Below are 21,857 nucleotides of genomic sequence, written 5' to 3'. Positions count from 1 at the left end.
ACTTAGTAGTAACTCCCTGAACTCCCTTTGCAGATCCTTGTCACTCTACCTACCCATGCCGTTGGCACCTACATGGACCGTGACCTCTGGCTAATCACCCTCTCACTTAAGGATGCTGAGAACTCGATCTGAGATGTCCCGGGCCCTGACATCCGGGAGACAACATACCATATGCTTTTATTGGTGCATTTTCTTGGAATTTCATTTTGATTGCATGAGAATTCTATGATAGAGTAAGACAATGACATCTATCGATGAAAATTCGCCTCCAGTACAGCAGGCAATACTAGTTAAGGAAGCTAATAGATTGCGATCAAAATAGCCTCCTAGCAGCACACAAATGCTGGAGGAACTCAGCAGGCCAGGCAGTATCTATGGAAAAGTGTACACAGTCAATGTTTCGGGCCGAGACCCTTCACCAAGACTGTTTGTGATTCTCCTAATGATCTTCGTGCCACACTGCCCGTATCAAAGATGGCGCTCCTCATGCTGTCCTCAGAGACGGAGCAACATGACAATGAGTCGACATCCGCCCTGGTTCGCCGACAGTCACATGAGGCGATCCAACCTCTTTCCACGTAGCCCAACGATTGGTTATCCGGTGGCGTGTTCTGGAGCCGATTGGCTGAGGCGGCTGTCCGTCGGGCTGGCGAGGGAGCTTGGTTTCGTTTTCAGGTAAATGGAGTTTTCGTTGACGGGGAGTTTAGTGGGTGTTGGGTTTGAGTGAGGGGCAGTTTCCATGACAGCGGGGCCAGGCCTGAGGAATGCAGCATCCTTGGCGGCGGGGGTCGGTGGCAGCCCGGGGGTGGTCAGCATCCCAGCTCAGTGAGGCACAGTGTGATGGTGGCATCAGCTCGCCTTGTGCTCGTGTTTCTCAGCTACAGTACAATGCGGGAGGCCTCTCGTCTCATTGGGTCTGTGCCAGCTCACACATCCATCCCACTGCACTCCCCACTATATTTCCTCGTGGAGTTATGCAACACGGAGGCAAGCCCTTCGGCCCAGCATGTGCATGCTGACTAAGGCATCCACCTGAACCTGGAGGCGCAAATTGTGAACACGTTGTCTCTGCTGCGTGCTGGGTGATGCCATTACGCGTAGTTGTAGGCTTGGCAATCAGCTGGACTTTGCCTTCGAAGAAACTGCAGATGCTGGCATCTGGAGAGAGACACTCTGGGAATGGCAGCATCTTGAAAAAGGGAAGTTCACATTTTGGGTGGAGACCTTAATGAGGTTGAGAAGAAGGGTCTGCACCTGAAGTGTAGACTGTCCATTTTTCTCCATTGATGCTATCCACTGGAGTTCCAGCATCTGTGTGTTGTTGCCATCTGACCTTGTCTCATTTGCCTGTGTTTGGTCCACTTTCCTCCAAACCTTTTCTATCTACACAACTGTCCAAATGTATACTAAATGTCATTATACTTGAACACTTCATCTAGCTGCTTGTTCCACATACCCATTTACACTCTGTGCAGGGGAGAAAAAGTTGTCCCTTTTAAATCCTTCCCTTTTCTCCTTAAACCTAGTTGAAGATCAATATTGTCATAGGCATGCATATATTGGCTCTAAATACAATGAAAATGAGCCTTTTAGCAGCAGTGCAGTACGTTTCAAGATGAGGACAAACATGTTAATGTAAATTATACATAACTTACATATGTGTGGAAAAAACAGCAATAAAGGTAATTGTGTAATTACCTCAAACAGTCATCATTTCCCTGGCCATATATTGACTCATTATAGAGCCTAATGGCCAAGGGTAAGAATGACCTCATATAGTGCTCCTTGGAGCAGCACAGTTGTCTCAGTCTGTTAGTAAAAGTGCTCCTCTGTTCAGCCAAGGTGGCATGCAGAGGGTGAGAAACATTGTCCAGAATTCCATAATTTGTTCTACCACAGCCTCCAGTGTGTCCCATTTGACACCTATAACAAAGCCAGATTTTCAAATCAGTTTATTGAGCCTGTTGGCATCACCCATGTTGATGCCATTGCATAGAAGATTGTACTGCTGACAACAGACTGGTAGAACTTGTGAAGGAGAGGCCTGCGTACACCAAACAACCTTAGTCTCCCCAGGAAGTAAAGGCAACTCTGGCCCTTCTTGTACACAGCCTCTGGGTTGATGCTCCACTCAAGTCTGTCATTTCCACTTGGCATAATTAACATCATTATTTAATTATTTATGGTTTTATATTGCTATATTTCTTCACTGTTCCTGGTTGGTGTGGCTGTAACGAAACCCAATTTCCCTCAGGATCAATAAAGTATGTCTGTCTGTCATCCAGGTGCACCCCAGGTCCTCACCACATCTGTGTCCTCACAGGGAGCAGTGCAGGCTTAGTCTTCCTAAAGTCCGTCACCATCTCCATTGTCTTATTGATGTTGAGCTGCAGATGATTCAGCTCGCACCATTTGACAAAGTCCTCCAGCAGGGCCCTGTATTCATCCTCCCTTTATGCACCCAACTATTGCTGAGTCATCAGAATTTCTGCAGATGTCATATAGTGTTGTATCTAAAACCTGAAGTATACAGGTACACAGGAAGGGAGCCAGTACAGTCCTCTGTGGGGCCCTAGTGCTGCTTATAGCTATGTCTGACTCTGACACACAGCTCTGAAGCTTGTGGTGACGTGTGATTATTTGAGTTGTTATCGCCGTCATGTCAGCTTGAACCAGCCTGGCCATTCTCCTCTGACCACACCCATTAACAAGGCTTTTTCCCCCACAGAACTGCTGCTTACTGGATATGATTTTTGTTGTTCCTCTTGTTTTCCGTCAACTCTAGAGATCGTTGAGCATGAAAATCCCAGGAGATCAGCAGTTTCTGAGATATTCAAACCAATCCGTCTGGTACCAACAATCATTCCAGTCAAGATTACTTAAATCACACTTCTTCCCTATTCTGGTGTTTGGTCTGAACAACAACTAAACCTCTTGACCATGTCTGCACACTTTTATCGATTAAGTTGCTGCTCCTTGTTTGGCTGATTTGATATTTGCATTAATAAGCAGTCGTGCAGGTATACCTAATACTCCTCAGCATCTCTAACGACCATGGCTGGTTTACTTCCCAAATTTGGTGAGCCTGTGAATCGTCTGGCAACCTGGAGTTTGGTGATTCAGTGTCAAATGAGGACTGATCATTAGGTGACGGTCCAACTCAATACAGAGACCTTTATAATGTTCAGGATGGCACTACTGAACGTGTGTCACAGCTTTCTGGTAGTCAAAAAGCTAAGAAATCCAATTAAAAACATCACTAAAAATACCTTTTCTGAGGTAAATTGTGTTAAATTATCACCGCAAACAGTGAAGGGACGAATGATAGTGAGGTGAGTTTTGGGGGGGGGGGGGGAATGAATCATTGTAGATAGGTGGAGTTCAGATGCCCGTATAGCTGGCTGAGGAGCAAGATTGGATTATTCTGGGTGCTGAGAGGAGAAGTCGGGGCCTGGGCAGAGGAGATTTGATTTTGATGCTCATACAACGGGCTCAGGTTGGAGCTGATTTGAAGGGCTTGAGAGCAGCTTCGGGCTGGGTGACAAAATCTGGGTCTGGTGCAAGTCGCTGGGCAGCGTGGTCTAGGCCTGGTGCCTGAGTCCTAATGCAAGGAGCATTTGCAGCAGTGGGGCGAGGTACAATAGGCTGTTTAGACAATTTAAACACTGGCCAAGGTCGGAGGCGAGAGCCAGTTTCACTCACCCTCTGCAGTCTTCAGTCCTTCTTCCAGGGTGCTAGAACCTTTCGCTGTTCTGTCGTTGGGTCAATTTAAATGCCGGCCTAGATAGACTGAAAAGACGGTGTTGGTCAGGATGAAAACCTATTTCACACTTTATCCACGATGGACAACTCCATGGCGTTGAGGCTATGAATATTGTCCTGGCTGCTGTGCTCCATGCCTGCAAATATAATGAACTGATAAGTAAAGCTTTGGGCTTCTCCGGGCTAAAGACAGACAGACATACTTTATTGATCCTGAGGGAAATTGGGTTTCATCACAGTCGTACCAACCAAGAATAGTGAAGAAATTTAGCAATATAAACCATAAATAATCAAATAATAATGTTAATCATGCCAAGTGGAAATAAGTCCAGGATCAGCCTATTGGTTCAGGGTGTCTGACACTCTGAGGGAGGAGTTGTAAAGTTTGATGGCCACAGGCAGGAATGACTTCCTATGATGCTCAGTGTTGCATCTGGGTGGAATGAGTCTCTGGCTGAATGTACTCCTGTGCCTAACCAGTACATTATGGAGTGGATGGGAGACGTTGTCCAAGATGGCATGCAACTTGGACAGCATCCTCTTTTCAGACACCACTGTCAGAGAGTCCAGTTCCACCCCCACAACATCACTGGCCTTACGAATGAGTTTGTTGATTCTGTTGGTGTCTGCTACTCTCAGCCTGCTGCCCCAGCACACAACAGCAAACATGATAGCACTGGCCACCACAGACTCTTAGAACGTCCTCAGCATCGTCCGGCAGATGTTAAAGGACGTCAGTCTCCTCAGGAAGTAGAGTCAGCTTTGACCCTTCTTGTAGACAGCCTCAGTGTTCTTTGACCAGTCCAGTTTATCGTCCATTCGTATCCCCAGGTATTTGTAATCCTCCGCCATGTCCACACTGACCCCTTGGATGGAAACAGGGGTCACCACCAGCTCCTTAGTCTTTTTCACATTAAGCTGCAGATGATTCTGCTCACACCATGTGACAAAGTTACACTGGAGCTACTCTGGGGTTTGGATCTAAGGACTTATTATTGATTTAGAACGCTGTTGTTCACTTCAATTGTTTGCGTGATTTGTATTTGTTTTCTTTCTCTTATGCATTTAATGTTGGTCTTCTATATTTTACTACTTTTTTTCTTCAAATTGGGTTCTTTCTTGCTTTGTGGCTACCTGTGAGCCTACCTGTTAGATTTGCCAAGTGGAGTTCCATGTGGAAAAATCAGAAATCGGCTATTTTGTCTGAATAGTGAGATTGCTGAGCTTGGAGATGCAGAGGGACCTGAGTGTTCTAATGTATGATTTGCAAAAGAGTTTCATGCAAATATAGTGGGTAGATCGGAATAGATCTGGATATGATCTTGTCCAGAAGGTCGAGAATGAGGCAAGAATCTTATGGTTACAGCTGTGTTATTAGATGTTCATCATAGTACAGATTTGACAGGGTCAGACTGTGGCAGCAAGCAAGGCAAGTAAAGAACTAATAAAGAAATATAATCAGATGCTTTCCTTTTATCCTGCCAACTTTCAAGGTAGTTTAATGTCATTTCAGTACTTATGCTTTCCTTTTATCCTGCCAACTTTCAAGGTAGTTTAATGTCATTTCAGTACTTAAGCATAAAGGAGAACATGAAAATTGTTACTCTGATCCACTGCAGCACAGAAACCACACGATAAGATCAAGTTCAAAGTAAAATTTATACATGTGTGTCACCTGCTGTAACCCTGAGATCCTTTTTCCTGTGAGCATACTTAGCAAATTCTTTTTCCTGTGAGCATACTTAGCAAATCTATAGAACAGAATTGTAAACAGGATCAGTTATCAACGAACTGTGCAAATGCAAATATAAATAAATAGCAATAAATAACGAGTATAAAATAATAATATAGAGTCCTTAAAGTGAGATAATCAGTTGTGGGAACACCAGAAATCGAATGAGTATAGTTATCCCCTTTTGTTCAAGAACCTGATGGTTGAGGGATAGTAACTGTTCTTGAACCTGGTGGTGTGAGTCCTGACTTGTACCTTCTATCTGATGGCAGCAGTGAGAAAAGAGCATGGCCTGGGTGGTGAGGACCTTTGATGATGGATGCTGCTTAGTTGTTCCAGAGTTGTGTGAAGAGCCAATAAGATGGCACTCTTGATCTCCAGAGTTGAATGCCTCTAATCTGGCTATAATAACGCAACAGTAAAAAAAACAGTAAATGTAAATACATAAGATAGCTTATATAGATTGTATATCCATAAAATGGTACGAGGCACAGGTGTGTCTGTATACAAGGTGCCTCTGACAGGAAATGATAAAGTAGTGGTATTTGGGGGTGTGAAGGGGTGGGTTAGTGAGTGGAGGTGTTGATCAGCCTTACCGCTTAGGGAGAGTAATCATTTTTGAGTCTGGTTGTCCTGGTGCAGATGCTACGTAGCCTTCTCCCGAACTGGAGAGGGCAAACAGTCCCTGAGCAAACTGGACTGAACCAGTTTAGATTAGAAACATTAAGAGGTATTAACTAAGTTGCACCTCAGTTTTGCAAAGAAACTATGGAAATATTAAACCAAATATGCTGCAAAGACTAAAAGTTTACAGATAAACAAGATGATTATACAAGCATGTAAGCAAGCTGAAAGAAAGCAAAAACTACAAAGTCAAAGTAAATTTATAATTAAATTTATAATTAGTGTGTATGTCACTATATAATACCTTGAAATTAAATTTCTTTCAGGCATTTATAGGAAAATAAAGAAATATAATAGAATTGATGGAAAAACTATATATAAGCAAAGACTGACAAACAACCAATGAGTAAAAGAAGACAAACAGTGTATAAATAAAATAATAAAACTGAGACTGAGTTGTAGAGTCTTGGAAAATGAGTCTGTAGGTTGTAAAAGCAGTTCAGAGTTGAGGTGTCTAAAGTTATCCACAGAGGTTTAGGAGCTGGTGCTTGAAGGATAATAACTGTTCCTGGTGGTGTGGAATCAAACCTCCTGCCCAATGGTAGTAGCAAGAAGAGGGCATGGCCTGGATGATTAGACCATAAGAATTAGGCCAGTTGTCCTATCAAGTCTGCTCTGCCATTTCATTATGGCTGATCCAATTTTCCTCTTAGCCCCAATCTCCCGTCTTCATGCCCTGACCAGTCAAGAATCTATCAACTTCTGCCTTAAATATACATTAAAGACTTGGCCTCCACAGCTGCTGGTGGCAGAGAATTCCACAGATCCGTGACTCTGATGAAAGAAATTTCTCCTCATCTCTGTTCTAAAAGGATGCCCCTCTATTCTGAGGCTGTGTCCTCTCCCACCATAGGAAGCATCCTCTCCACATCCACTCTGTCAAGATCTTTCACCAATTGATAGGTTTCAGCACGTCCTTTCTAAGGGGGCCAAAACTGCTCACAGTACTCCAGGTGAGGTCTCACCATTGCTTCATAAAGTTTCACATTACATCCTTGCTTTTATATTCTAGTAGTCTTGAAAAGAATGCTAACATCACTTTTGCCTTCCTCACCAAAGACTCAACCTGCAAATTAACTTTTAGGAACTCCCGCACAAGGACTCCCAAGTCCTTTTGTACCTCAGTTTTATGGATTTTCTCTCCATCTAGAAAATAGCCAACTCTTTAATTTCTTCTACCGAAGTGAATAACCATACACTTCTCGACACTATATTCCATCTGCCACGTCTTTGCGCATTCTAATCTAAGTCCTTCTCTAGCCTTACTGCTTCCTCAAAACTACTAGCCCCTCCACCTGTCTTCATATCGTCGGCAAATTCTGCAGCAGTGAGTGTTCTTGATGATGGATGATGCTTTCTTATTGGCAGCACAATAGAAACAACAATCTGGACCTTAATCCAACATTAGGGAAAATAGATGTTATGTCGAGTACTGATGGACCCACATCTGGTGTACTGTGTACTATGCTTACTTAAGAGAGAATGTCTGTGTATTGGAAGCAGTTAGAAGAAAGTAAACTGCAGGTCTTCCCCATCTTACAGATTACCAATTTATTAAATTCCCAATATCCCATGCAGTGTTAATCTTCAGGCTCTGCCACTCAGGGTCTTGTGCCAATATTATTTTATGACTGTATGTGCTGTGTGTGACTGTGTTTTGCACCTTGGGCTCGGACAAACACTGTTTCATTTAGCTGTATGGTTGAATGACAATTGAACTTTAACTTGAATTTAAGTACAACGTGTACATATAAAATTAGCATTTGAGAGGAGATTTGCTGGCTGGTAAGGCCCTATTGGCATTTTCTGCCATGTGAAAACAAAGAATTTACAGGAAGGGAACTCTTCCCTAACCTGGGAATGACTTGTTGACTAATACCTTGAATGGGTGGAGTGTCTTCTGATGAAAGATTGAATTGGCTAAACTTATATCTGCTGGAGTTCAGAGAAGTGAGACATGAATATACTTTACTTTTATTGTCCCCAGACAATTGATACTAGGGCGTACAATCATCACAGCGATATTTGATTCTACGCTTCGCGCTTCCTGATGTACAAATTGAAGTAAATATAATAAAAATTTAAATTATAAATCATAATTAGAAAATAGAAAAGGGAAGTATGGTAGTGCAAGTCAGGTCCAGATATTTGGAAGGTACGGCCCAGATCCGGGTCAGGATCCGTTCAGTAGTCTTATCACAGTTGGAAAGAGGCTGTTCCCAAATCTGGCCGTATGAATCTTCAAGCTCCTGAACCTTCTCCCGGAGGGAAGAGGGACAAAAATGTCATTATTGATGAATGTCATTAGGTGCAGAGGGTAGATGTGGAAACTATTTTCCCTCTTGTGGAAGAATCTGGAACTAGTGACTTTTAAAATGAGTCATTCATTTTGATAGATAAGGCAACATGTTTTCTCCTGTGGGTGTGAATTTTTGGAAATTTCTTCCACAAATATCAGTTGAGGTCAAGTCTTTAAATATTTTTAAGGCAGAGCTGGATGGATTCAAGATGAGCAAGAGAGTAGAAGTAGAAGGTCTTTGAGAGTATAGTTGTAAACATAGAGTTGAGCTCACAGTCTGATCATCCACAGTCTTATTAAATAGCTTGATGGGACGAGTGGCCTCCTGATCTTAATTTATGTTTGTATGTAGATCATATCACTTGGATCAGTTCATGCAGTCTAGTACAGTGTACTATCTTTAGCAAGCAGGAAATCAATATTTTAAAAAATAAAGTCAAATTATAATCTTGTTGATTAATGTTCCATACTGGAATATAATTACAAAAGCTACTGAAGTGTCTGACTTTATATGTTGCCCTTCATCAAGACTGTTCGTTAAGATGGATTCCTATAATTTACTTTCAGTCATTGTGATTTTATTATTATAATTTATTAAAATTGATTAGGAAAAACAAGCAAGCTGAAATTGATTTATTATGCAAAATGCATAGGCTTAAATATTGTGTTTACATGTGCTTGAATGGCTTCATTGAGATTGAAAGATTAGAAGTTTTTAAATCATATCAAGGATTGATATTTCTGCTTTTATCTCCAATTGCCTACATGCTAAAACTATTTTTTTTAATCTTCTCTTAGAACAGTTAGGATAACTAAACTCCTCAGGCAAACCTGAGACGTTACAATTGTTTGAATCATGACACCGCATCCTGTATTTCTCTGATGTATAGCAGAGAATTAAATTTAAAATGTTTGCTTCCAAGCTAGGTGTTTCAACTTTTCTTTGTAGTACTTGCCGCTAAGGTTATCTCTTATCTGTAATCATATGTAATCTTGTTACTATAATAGGACTAAAATTATTTTAAATCTTTAGAACTGCTGATGCAAGACTTTGCTGCAAATTGGATTTCACTTTATCGGATTGCCATTCACAATTGCTTACTTATGGTTTGGCACCTTGACTGTAATTTTGGAATTTGTAATGAGTGTTTAATAAACAAAAGCAAAATATCGCTGATGGTGGAAATCAGACATCAATGCTGAAAAAGCTGAGTGCACTCACCAGGTCAAGAAGGGAGGCACCGGGAAGGGGGTGGGGGAGAAGAAATGTTCTTTTGGCACATGAGAATACTGTTCTGTATTTGTACATTCCATTAACGTTAGAGATGAAGAACAGGACATTCAAAAATCATGAATAGGTGTGAGTTCTACAACAGAAATGCTGTCTAACTAGTAACCAATCTGGTGAGCAGATGACTAAATTGTAGTCAGTACAAGTCAAGACATGATGTGTTCTAGTTCAGAGAGGAAAATCACATTTAAATGGCTTGTGTGATATCTCTATATAATTAGAAGGCACTGCTGAAATGTGCTGTTTCTGACTCATTTAGCCTCTGGGCGTCCAAGTGTACAAATATCCATAACACCGAATGGAGGATATAGAAGAAGGCGATAGTCCTTTAGATTTTTAGTTCAATTAAACCTGTTTTTGATAATATGAAATACTAGAAATCTGAAACAAAAGGAATACAGAGTAGTTCAGAAGAGGGAAAATACAAGTTTATTTTCTAGGTATGTTATCATTCTAAGAAGTAAAAACTTGAAATCCCAATAAGCCTTTTAGCAGAATTGTTTGGGGATACGCAGTGGTGGGCAGTGGTAACTCCCAGTGCAACAACAATTTAAGGTCAGCCATTTAGAAAACCGTAATCTAAGGGAGCTTTTAGATGGGCTGGGAATAGAGGGTATAGATGATGTGCAGACAGAAGGGATTAGTTTAATCTAGATCATGCTCAACACAGACATCGCAGGCCAAAGGGGCAGTTCATGTACTGTATTGTTCTGCATTCTGTCTCGAGAATGCAGTGGGGAACTATTGTCAAGTTAAGGCTAAACGTCAAGTGCCCCACTCAAGGTAAATGTGAGAAGGTAGGGATGTTGCATAAAAGTGATCAAATGAAATGTTCAGGTTAAATTTTGAAGGAAAACATGAGGATAGATCCTGCAAGGGGCAAGTGTATACATAGCAGCATTGCTTCGTAGTTCCTCGGCAGCAAGAGTGTTTTGTCTACTTGAAAACCCACCTGAAAGCAAAATGTAGCGCACACTGAAGGCTCCCCATTACAGACTTGGACTATCGGAGTCAAATTGCACCTAACAGTTGCTCTCCTTACCCAGCTGGTGGATGTTAGACCTTTAGAGCTAATGGACCACAGGCTGTCTCTCCTGGGGAAATCACCACCCTTGTGTTATTTTTAAAGAACTCTTTCTGCAGTAGTGCCTGATCAAGTTTTAAATAAGCTTTGCTAATACACCCATGAAGAACCATAGGGAGCTTGCTAAAATGGCTTATAGTCTACACTCAGCGGAGGCCGAAGTGTAAAATTCCTCCTCCTTTCCCTGCCTCAATAAACCTGGTCAGCGGGCCTCCAACACATGCATGCCCATGACTGCGAAACAGACAACACTGGGTCTATGCTTTTACCATGAGCGCTAGGAAGTGCCAACCATCTTGTAGCTTTGACAGTGCCCGTGCACCAGGATATCAGTGGTCAGTGAACACTGGCAGTTCCAGCTGCCAGAGTTGTCTACTGTTCATTACAGACACCTTTTCAGGGGAATGCTTCTTTTGTGACATGGGTGCTCAAGTGAATGTGCTGCCAGCATCACCTATTGATGAGAAGGTAAAGCGTGACAGAACCTCGGTGGAGGCTGCAAATAGCATCAGGCTCCTGATACTTATGGACACAAGGGGTGACACTCTGCTTCAGTGGGCCACATTACACTTCGGACTTCATCCTGGCTAAAATGGCTGGACCTCTGCTCTGCGCAGATTTTCTATGTGCCCAAGGACTGTTAATTGATGTCAAGAACAGCTGGATTGTGGATGTCAAGGGCTTTGGGCCGCTATCCTGCACCCCCACTAAGTTCCCCACAGCAACTCTGTCAAGTGCATGTGAGTTCACTTGACTCCTAAACCTCACCAAGCCCACATTCTCAACTACAGTCACAAAACATGGGATCGAGCATCACATTGGTACATGCCCGTGCGCATAGACTGGACCCAGAAAAGCTGTCAACTGCAAAGGTTGAGTTTGACAACATGGAAAGGTTTGGCATTGTGTGCAGGTCAGATAGCCCCTGGACTTTGCCTCTCCACATGGTCCCTAAGTGCAGTGGTGGTTGCCGCCTATTTGGCAATTACTGACACCTTAACGAAGTCACCACTCCTGATCGTTACCTGATCCCACAAAACAAGACTTTTCAGCACGTTCAGCTCAAAAGTTAATTTTTTCTGAAGTTGACTTAGTTAGGGGCTACCATCAGGTGCCTGTGGGCTTGGAGGACATTCCCAAAATAGCTGTGATAACCCCATTTAGCTTTTTTGAGTTTCTGCACATGCCATTTGGGCTGAAAATGCAGCACAGACTTTCCAGCAGCTGATGGACTCTGTATGACAAGACTTAGATTTTCTTTTTGTTCACCTGGATGACATACTTGTCGCCAGTGCATCCAAATCCAAACATGCATCTCATCTCTGCACACTTTTTGAGTGTTTAAGCCAACACGGATTGATTACTAATCCTGCTAAGTGCCAATATGGGTTGTCAATCATTAACTTTCTCAGCCATCACACCTTTGCAGAAGGTGTGAAACCCTTCCCAACAAAAGCGTCATCGTGAGGATTTCCTGCTACCCCGCATTACTAAAAAAAAATTACAGGAGGTTTTAAATATGGTGAATTTCTATCACTGCTTCATTCTACAAGCTGCTGCTGAACTTGTGCTCCCTCTGTAGAGTGCTCTTAAAGACAACGCCCCCACCATGTGCTTGACTGGTCAGCGGACATGACCAGAGCATTTGATGACACCAAATGAGCTCTTTCCATGTGACCCTACTGGCATACCCACTCCCAGATGCATCTAAAGCCATTACTACTGAAGCTTCAGACTATGCTGTGGGTGCTGTGCATGAATAGTTGGTCGGAGGTGTGTGGCAGTTGCTTCCCTTCAGCTGGCAGCACAATTCCCTTGAAAGGAAGTACATAACGTTTGATCCTGAGCTTTTCTGTCTCTATCTTGCTGATTTTTTTTCTACTAGAGGGTCACCATTTCACAATGTTCATTGATCACAAAATCCCTTGTGTACACGATGGCCAAAATATCAGACCCTTGTTCTGCACTGCAACAATGCCACCTGGCCTACATATGAGAGTTCACAACAGACATACAACACATCAAGGAGAAAAATAATGGAGTGGCTGAAAGTTCTCATGGCCAATCTTATGGGTTGAGGCCATACACATATGGTTTGACTATGCCGACATGGCAGCCAACCAAGCTGCTGACCCAGAGGTCCAGACTTACTGAACAGCAGTCACAGGCCTGTAGTTGGCTGACATTAAGTTTGGGGAAGCTGGGGAATCTCTCTTGTGCGATGTCTCAACTAGTTGCCCTCACACCATAGTGCCCGTAAACTAGAGGCATACTGTTTTTCACTGCATTTATGGCCTCCCCCATCCTGGCTGGAAGGCCTCACATAAACTGGTTGCACTAAAGTTTGTGTGGCACGGCCTTATAAAGGACGTGGATAATTAGCCACGTAATTAGCACTCTACAGAGGGAGCACAAGTTCAGCAGCAGCTCGTAGAATGAAGCAGTGATAGAAATTCACCATATCTAAAACCTCCTGTAATTTTTTTTTAGTAATGCAGGGTAGCAGGAAATCCTCACGATGACGCTTTTGATGGGAAGGGTTTCACACCTTCTGCAAAGGTGTGATGGCTGAGAAAGCCATCACAGCACCCTGTGTTGTGTGCCTCAGGGTGAAAAATAGCTGTCATATTCAGGCACTATTGGCAGCTTTTGAGATCCCTGAGCGACAGTTTGACCCTGTCACTGTTGACCTGGTTGCTTCTCTTCCCACCCCCCCACGCTCCCCTCTCATGTGGTTTCATGCACTTTCTTACCATGGTGGACCTACCACCAGGCAGGTGACCAGAGGTAGTCCCGCTAGCATCAGTGATGGCCACAGACATGGCTCAGGCGTTCATCAGCTCCTGGGTTGCTCGGTTTGGCACCCCATCCATCATTACCTCTGACCATGGTCCCCAATTCACATGTCCTCTGGGCTGCGCTGGCCCAGATCCTTGAAGTTAGGCTACATCACACCGCGGAGTATCACCAGCAATACAATGGCCTACGCAAATGGTTTCACTGCTCCTTAAAGGCTGCTCTGAGGGCTTCCCTGGCTGATGATTGTGGGCATGATCATCTCCCGTGGGTCCTGCTGGGTTCAGAACAGCTCCAAAAGATGACCTGTAGTCATCTATGGCTGAGTTGGTGTACAGACAGGAGATTTTATTCCTGACACCATGACCGCCTGGTTGGCCTCTCAACAACATTCCACCCTCTTCAGTAAACTCATTTCCTTTGCAACTATTCCTAACTCCCATTATGGCATATGGCACTCTTGAGTTCCTGTTGACTTACATTCTGCTTCATTTGTTTTTGTCCAGCTTAGTGCACATCAACATCCCTTTAGGCACTCTTACAATGGCCTGTTCTGCGTTTTGGAATGGAGAGAAAAGATTTTTATCATAGGAAGGGTAAACATGAATGTATTTCGGTAGATTGCCTTAAACCAGACTACCAAGATTTGGAGGATTCAACTACCATGCCCTTGACATCACAACATGACCATGAGCGTGTCAACGCACCTTTGGACGAGCCAGGGGCACCTGCTGTTTCTCCACCCATGGAAAATAGGACCTGAGGTGGGAGGAGCTCTGGACAGGCTCACAATGTCCGTTTTGGTGAATTCTGGGGGTGCCTGTGTAGGGTGGAATGGGTAGAAATAGGCGTGATTCACACCTACTGACATTGAGTTGCGGTTTGCGTTAAGAGGCTGGTCTGACGTGATAACGTAATTACGTGAAGTTTGTACCGCACCTTGTATTTTGTCTTTGGTGGACAATAATGGAGTTGTTATGATTTCCCTTAAACTTAAAATGCCTGAGCGTTATTTATAAAAATCCACGATTGCATTACTACTACTACTGCTGCACCATAACAGGCCCTTCTGGTCCAATGAGCTTGTGCTACCCATTTATATAATCAATTAGCATATTAACCTGTTCATCTTTGGAATGCGGGAGGAAAGAGGAGCTTATTTGTACAAAGCAGTAATGATTGACCCTCAGGAAAGGTGATACAATGTTAAGATTGTAAAGGATGGTGTAGAAATGAGTGATCTGTGCGTGATAATGAAAAATAAAACGGTAACGTTTCTTTTTTTACTCTCTTATTCCTCCTGCCTTCTACCTCCAAACTCACCTCATGTTCTGTTCTTTCAGGTGTTTGTAGGGATGCAGTTCTTTGGCCGCTTGGTAGAGACTTTGAACACTGTGACCAATCTCTTCGCCAATCCTTACCGTGTACGGGAGGTCCCATTGTCTGAGTATGCAGCTTACAACCGAGTCATGGATGATAACCGAGTGGTGCTTTACCGTACAATGCAGTCCTGGGATTGCTTGCTTATCAATCCCAGCATGCCTCAGACTGCCTTCAGGTGAGAACTTATTGTGGGCAATAGTCAGAAAGATCACTGGACCATTGTGAGACACCTGTTCAGTAACAAAGTCAAAATTAATTATCAAAGTAAGTATACTACTTTGAGATTCATTCAACATAGCATGATCTTATGCCCTGTTTCTCAATGATAAAAAAACCCTGTTGCTGGAAAAAAACAGCAGGTTTGTTTCTCTGCAGTTAGTGACTCATAATTAAACTGCAAATCTTGAAACCACACTCTCAAGTGCCACATAGTTCTGACCACTTTGTTAGTGAAACTTTAATTGTGGTGAAGAACAGGTTTTTTCATTCAGGAGTAACTTTGGATCCAAATGGTAAAGACAGACATCCTGTCTCTCACCTCATAATTATTTCTGTTCATTGTATAGAACTGAGGTTTCATTTTGTTGACACCATTACTGATATGTATATCTCCAAGTTTAAATTGCCTTGTATCAAACTGATGCCTTCGATCCAAATCTGTTCTTTATAATTCTGATTTTTTTTAGTGAGGATATTTAGTTTTTCAGAACGTGGTCATACCTTTGGGAAATACAACCAGTCAAGCTGCCAGAGCCAGCTAAGATTCTCTGGACTAATTTACTAATGCCTGGTCTTCTTCAGGGTTAAACTATGAAGAAATGTTACAAGAAATACTTGAACTTCTGGCAATTTAAGGTATGGGGTGAATTGACCCATTTTCAGGGAACAGAAAGAAAAGTTAAATAAAAGTTAATTCCAGCAGTTGGTGAGTCCAGGCTTTGTGTCAAAATCAGGAAATTGGAATAATTGCTTTGGTTAGGAAATAGTTTAACACCAATTGTGATAGAAATTTGGAATTCTCTTCTGCATATGGCAGTTCATGCTAGATCAGTTGTTTTTCTTCACCTCAGAGTTTCAGCAACCCAGGTCTGATCCTGTCTTTGTGGAGTTTGCGTGTCCTTCCTGTGATTGCGTTTCATCCAACATTCCCTTAAGAGTTGGTAGGCTAATTGGCTCCAATGCACTATTCCCCTTTACTAGGGAAGTGGCAGGATCTGGGGAGAAGCAATAGGGAAAATAAAAATGGAATTAGTGTAGGATTGATATCAATGGGCCTTTTTCTGTACTGTATGACTAAGCATTAAAGGTTGGAGGAAAAGCATCTTCTTAGATTTAGGCTATGTGTTAGCAATGATATTGAATGATATACTTGAGATGCTTGAGAGGCTGAATTGTCCTCATCTGTTCACATTGGGCAGCAGGTACAGGAGCTTTTGGTCCCACGCCACCAGGTTTAGTAACGGTTGATGCCCTACGATCATCAGGCGCCCGAACTGTCATGGATAACTTCACTCACCTCAACTCAGAACTGATTCCACAACCTACAGATTCACTTTCAAGGACTCTACAACTCTTGTTCTCAGTGTTATTTGCTTATTTTTTGTTTGCACAATTTGTCTTGTTTCTCTGCCGTTAATGATTCGTGCATTAGACTGCAAGTCTAGAAACCACACTCTGAAGTGCATCATTGTTTGTTTGCCAGTCTTTCTTTATGTATAGTTGTTCATAAATTGGATTGTATTTATTTTCCTAGAAGTGTCTGCAAGCAAACAAATCTCAAGGTGACAGATGCATACCTTGATAATGGTTTTGTATTCCTGTACTTAGCTGGCTGTGGAGAGTTATGCTTTATTATAGACTATTCTGGCCTGTATTGTCACTGCTTTGCACATTTTCACAATGCTCTTAGACCTAGTTCGATTCCCCTATCAATGATTAGCTCTGATGCTAACACTTGCTTTATGATATCAGACTCTAATTCCAGAGTCTTTACTAATCCAGAGGCAGAAGGCTTTGCCTGTGTAATAAATGGCAGTAGAAGTAAATGTGAGGTTAGTAACTAACTGCAAGAGATTCTGCTGATGCTGCAAATTCAGAGTAACAGGCACAAAATTCTGGAGGAACTCAGCAGGTCAGGCAGCATCAATGAAAAGGAATGAAGAGTTAAGGTTTAGGCAAACACCCTTCATCAGGGCTGGAAAGGAAGGTGGAGGTAGGGGGAAAAAGCCAGATTAAGGAGATAGGGGAGGGGAAGGAGTACAAGCTAGAAGGTGATAGATGAAGGTAGGTGGGTTATCAGAGGGTCAGAGGGATGAAGGGAGGTGGTAGCTGGAAAAAGTAAAGGGCTGTAGAAGGAATCTGTTAGGAGAGGAGAGTGGACCATGGGAGAAAGGGAAAGACTAAGGTCACCAAGAGGTGATAGGCAGGTGAGGAGAACAGATGGGGGATTGGGGACAAATTACCAGAAGTTAGAGAATTGATTACATGCCGTCATTGGTAATTAACCTATGTAACATGACTACTGGCACCTCTTCTTCCATCAGCATGTTCCTATTCCAATATGATATCAGTGCTACATAATTACATTCCTTAAGGTTGTTATACCCAGGGCGGGGTGGGGGGAGTGGTAGTGGCGATAAGCTCCCACCACCTATTAAGTACTCCCAATGGCATGTGTCTCAAGTAGCCTTTGATAACCAAGTCTGGCTCCTGGCCTTCATGTGTGGCTTAGCCACTAAGCCTGGTGGACATGTTTCTACTGACGGGCGAAGAGGCAAAACTGGGTTAATGGCACCTTAAAACCATTGCTTTTGGCAGGTGGAGCTCGTCAGCCATGGTTGGCAGCTCCTCTAGGTGAAAGAAAACTCTGCTCTCAAATCTCCGCTGCCTTGTGCTGTATCGCTCATGGGAAGGCTTTGGGAGTAAACCCTGAAGAAAAATCTGCAGCTGAAGCCCCTAAGTTCAAAATAAAATTTATTATCAGAGCACATAATATGTCATCACGTACAACCCAGAGATTCTTTTACTGCGGGCATACTTAGCAAATCTATGGAACAATAACTGTAAACATCAGGAGCTGTTAACTGGAAACAAACTGTGCAAATGCAGATATAAATAAATAATAATAAATAATGAGCATGAAATAACAACATTACAGAGTCCTTAAATGAGTGTAGTTTTCCCCTTTTGGTCAAGAGCCTGATGGTTAAGGGATAGTAACTGTTCTTGAACTTGGTGGTGTGATTCCTGAGGCACCTATACTTTCTACCTGATAGCAGCAGTGAGAAAAGAGCTCGGCCTAGGTGGTGAGGATCTTTGATGATGAACGCTGCTTATGTCTATGGCAACATTTCATGTACAGGTGCTCAATGGTTGGGAGGGTTTTACCTGTGATATACTGGGACAAATCCACTAACTTTTATCGGACTTTCTGCTCAAAGACATTGGTGTTCCCATACTAGGCCATAATGCAGCCAATGAGCACCCTTTCCACCATACATCTATTGAAGTTTACCAAGGTTTTCGATAACATGCCAAACCTCCTCAGCCTCCTGAGGAAGTAGAGGCACTGTCATGCTTTCTTCACAATATTTATACGATGGCTCTAGGACAGGTCCTTTGAGATAGTGACACCCAGAAATTTAAAGTTACTGACCCTCTCCACCACTGATCCTCCAATGATTACTGCCTCATGAACCTCTGGTTTCCCTCTCCTGAAGTCTACAATCAGTTCCTTGATCTTATTACATTGAGTGAGAAGCAGTCCTAAGCTGAGTTCAACATTGACTGGCAACTCCTGCAATGCCACTGGTGCCAAACTTTGTTGGTCTCTGCCATTCCTTTGGATTCATCAGCTGAATGGAGAGGTGTAGCCTGCTACCTGGGCAACAGCTTGCTCTTCAATTGTACTGCCATATCATGTAGACAGCTGGGATGCAACATCCAAAGGAGGGTTCATTCGCTGTTCCTTTTTCATAGTTTGATGTGGACATTTGTGTCATTGGTGCTTCAAGATGATGCCAGTGAACAATGCTACAAAAGGCGAAGCCCTGCAGACAGTTCACAAAACAACTTTTACCATTACTTCTATCATATATGATTCTACTATTAAGCTCCATGGTTTACACTTTGATGGTGTGTTTTGGGGCCAATTCAGTGATCTGGTGCATTGGTGTCTCTGAGAGAGAGACTCTGTGAGGTTGGGAGCAGAGTGTGTGGCCTGAAGCCTGGAGACAACATGATCGCTTCACTCCAATTGAGGCATTGAGGATGCGAGCCCATGATCAACTCCATCGCCTCTTTCCGATTGAAGCGTTGAGCAAGGTTGAAGTTGACGAAGATGAGAGCAGAGGACTGGTTGGTGTGTGCTCAGCACTGTTTGTGCCTGCACCTGACTGATCTTCCTTTGCCTCCAGCTGGCTGCTGTCAGAGGAAAGTGCAGGAGGCTTGGGGTCCACATCGGCAAGGCTCGTGGCTATGGACTCGTTTTGGGCTACTTTGAGGTTCATGGTGCACATGTTGCTGGATTCTGGTTACTTTTTCTTTGCTGTTTTTGAACAGTTTGATCAAGGCAATCAACGAGGACTGAGGTGCTTCAGTGAAGACTGGCTCTGCGGTCTGCAGTCGGCCAGTAGCACTGAATGGAACTGAACTGAACTAGATTGAATTCTCCTGGGTTCCTGGTTTGATGTGGATATTTTATGTGTTTGTTTGCTTTTTGCCTTTTGTGCAATTTCATCTTTTTCTCATGTCTTTTTCTGGTCAAGATGGTGCGAGCGTACAACTCTTCCTCAGTCGACATCTTCCAGATAGCAAATGAAAATAGCTGTTTTCCTTCATTTATGTCTGTTTTTCATCTTAAATGTATTTCTGGGATTGTTTAGAGCCTGTGATTTACAGCTTGGAGATTGTTTGAGTGATCCAGTGCTTTGCTGGCTCCGAGAAGATTCCAGGAAGCGAGCATGTACAGGGACGGCCTCAATGCAAAGAAACTTTGAGATGGGCTGTGAGCCAATGTTTGACTCTGTTTCGCCATTTAAAACATTTAATGATTGATGATTAAATCTTCGAGGAAGCCTGAGACATTGAGCCGAATGCAGAAGGCAGGCGAGTTTCAGTGCCGACTGCCTGCCTTTTGATTTCTGCTGGAGAAGGAGTCTGTGAGTGGCCTATCAGTGTGTGGCTCCCTGTGGTGGATGGGTAGGCCTCTGCGTTTGTGTGGTGTCCCTAGTTTTTGATGAATGTCAGTAATATTGGAGGAGGGTATTGTGGTTTTCCATTTACGGATTGGACTATTCCGTTTATAGACTGTGAACTTTTACAGATTTGCAGTTTTTATATTCTTTGTCTTTTTATTGCCCGTACCTTTTGCTTTTTTTTGGAGGTCGATGTTCCTGTTTCATTTTGTCTGGGGGACGGGGTTTTGATATATCTCTCTGAATGACTTTCATGTTCATTCTTTGTTTCATGGCTATCTGGAGAAATACAAATTTCAGACTTGTATATATGTTTTAATAATAAATTAACTTTGACCTTTGTTTTCTTAAATGGGTTCCATGATGTTTCATGTCTCATGAATCTCAGTGTTTTATTCTGCACACATACTTTGAACTTCTGCCTCATTGTTGGTTAACTTCTCAATGCTCCAAAATATCGACATATATACAATCATCAAGGATCCACATCATCCAGCAATCTCTTCTCACTACTACAGTTGGCAGGAGATACAGGAGCCGTAAGTCCCATACCACCAGCTTCAGCAACAGTTATTACCCTACAATCCTCAGGTTCCTGAAGCAGCATAGATACTCACCACAATACAGAACTGACTCCACAACCTGGACTCACTTTCAATGATTCTATAACTTAGTATTATTGATTTATTTTCTTTTATTATTTGCATGGAGCAAAGTCATCTTTGCTGAATGGTATGTTAATCTTTATCATCAAGCGAAAACAGGAAGATGAAGCGTCAGTCAAAAATATAGCCTATCATAAGTTCAAAGTAAATTTATTATTGAAGTACACATTTGTCACCATATTCTACTCTGAGATTCATTTTCTTACAAGCATTAAGGTAAAGAAAAAGAAACATGACTAAATCATTGAAAAACTTCACACATACAAGGACGGGCAAACAACAAGTGTGCAAAAGACAACAATTTGTGTAGTTACAAAAAAAAACAATAATAATAAAAGAAATAAGTAATACATATTGAGAACATGAGTTGTAGAGTCCTTAAAAATGAGTCCATAGGTTGTGGAATCATTTCAGAGTTGGGGTGAGTGAATGTATCCCTGCTGGTTTATGAGCCTGATGGATGTCGGGTGTAACTATTACTAAACCTGATAGTGTGGGATTTAAGGCTCCTGTACCACCTTTCTTCTCAGCAGTGTGAAGATGCCATAGTCTGGATAATGGGAGTCCTTGAGGATGGATGCTGCTTTCTTGTGGCAGCATTCCTTATAAACATGCAAGTTAGGGTTAATAGGTTGAGGGAATGCTACGTTTGCACCGGAAGCATGGCAACACTTGCGGGCTGCTTCCTGTGTTGGCTGTTGACGCAAAACAACACATTTTACTGGATGAACTCAGCAGGTTGGGCAGCATCCGTTGAAAGGAGCAGTCAACGTTTCGGGCCGAGATCTTTCGTTAGGACTCCATATCCCCATTCAGATATGTCCATACATGGCCTCCTCTACTGCCATGATGCATGGAGCAACACCTCATATACCGTCTGCGTAGTCTCTAGCCCCTTAGTATGAACATCGAATTCTCCAACTTCCAGTAATTCCCTGCCTCTCCCTTCCCCTATCACACTTCCAC

The 21,857-nt window shown here is 42.8% G+C and overlaps 1 protein-coding gene across 2 annotated transcripts in view; it reads left to right on the top strand.

Moving 5' to 3' along the window:
* The first annotated feature begins 612 nt into the window (after positions 1–612).
* pla2g6 (phospholipase A2, group VI (cytosolic, calcium-independent)) overlaps positions 613–21,857 on the top strand; it is a 131,587-nt gene continuing 110,342 nt past the window's right edge. Inside the window, exons 1-2 of one of the 2 annotated variants that reach the window (XM_059954072.1) lie at positions 613–675; positions 14,992–15,206. In XM_059954072.1, coding sequence (XP_059810055.1) covers positions 15,004–15,206 — 203 coding nt within the window. In that variant the 5' untranslated portion in view covers positions 613–675; positions 14,992–15,003. Of the gene's footprint in view, positions 676–14,991; positions 15,207–15,274; positions 15,296–21,857 lie in introns of those variants that run through there. The other variant, XM_059954073.1, reaches the window with a different exon arrangement.

Source organism: Hypanus sabinus, chromosome 29 (genome assembly GCF_030144855.1).
Source record: "Hypanus sabinus isolate sHypSab1 chromosome 29, sHypSab1.hap1, whole genome shotgun sequence".
NCBI classification, from domain to species: Eukaryota; Metazoa; Chordata; class Chondrichthyes; order Myliobatiformes; family Dasyatidae; genus Hypanus; species Hypanus sabinus.
This window is presented reverse-complemented; position numbering and strand designations above follow the sequence as displayed.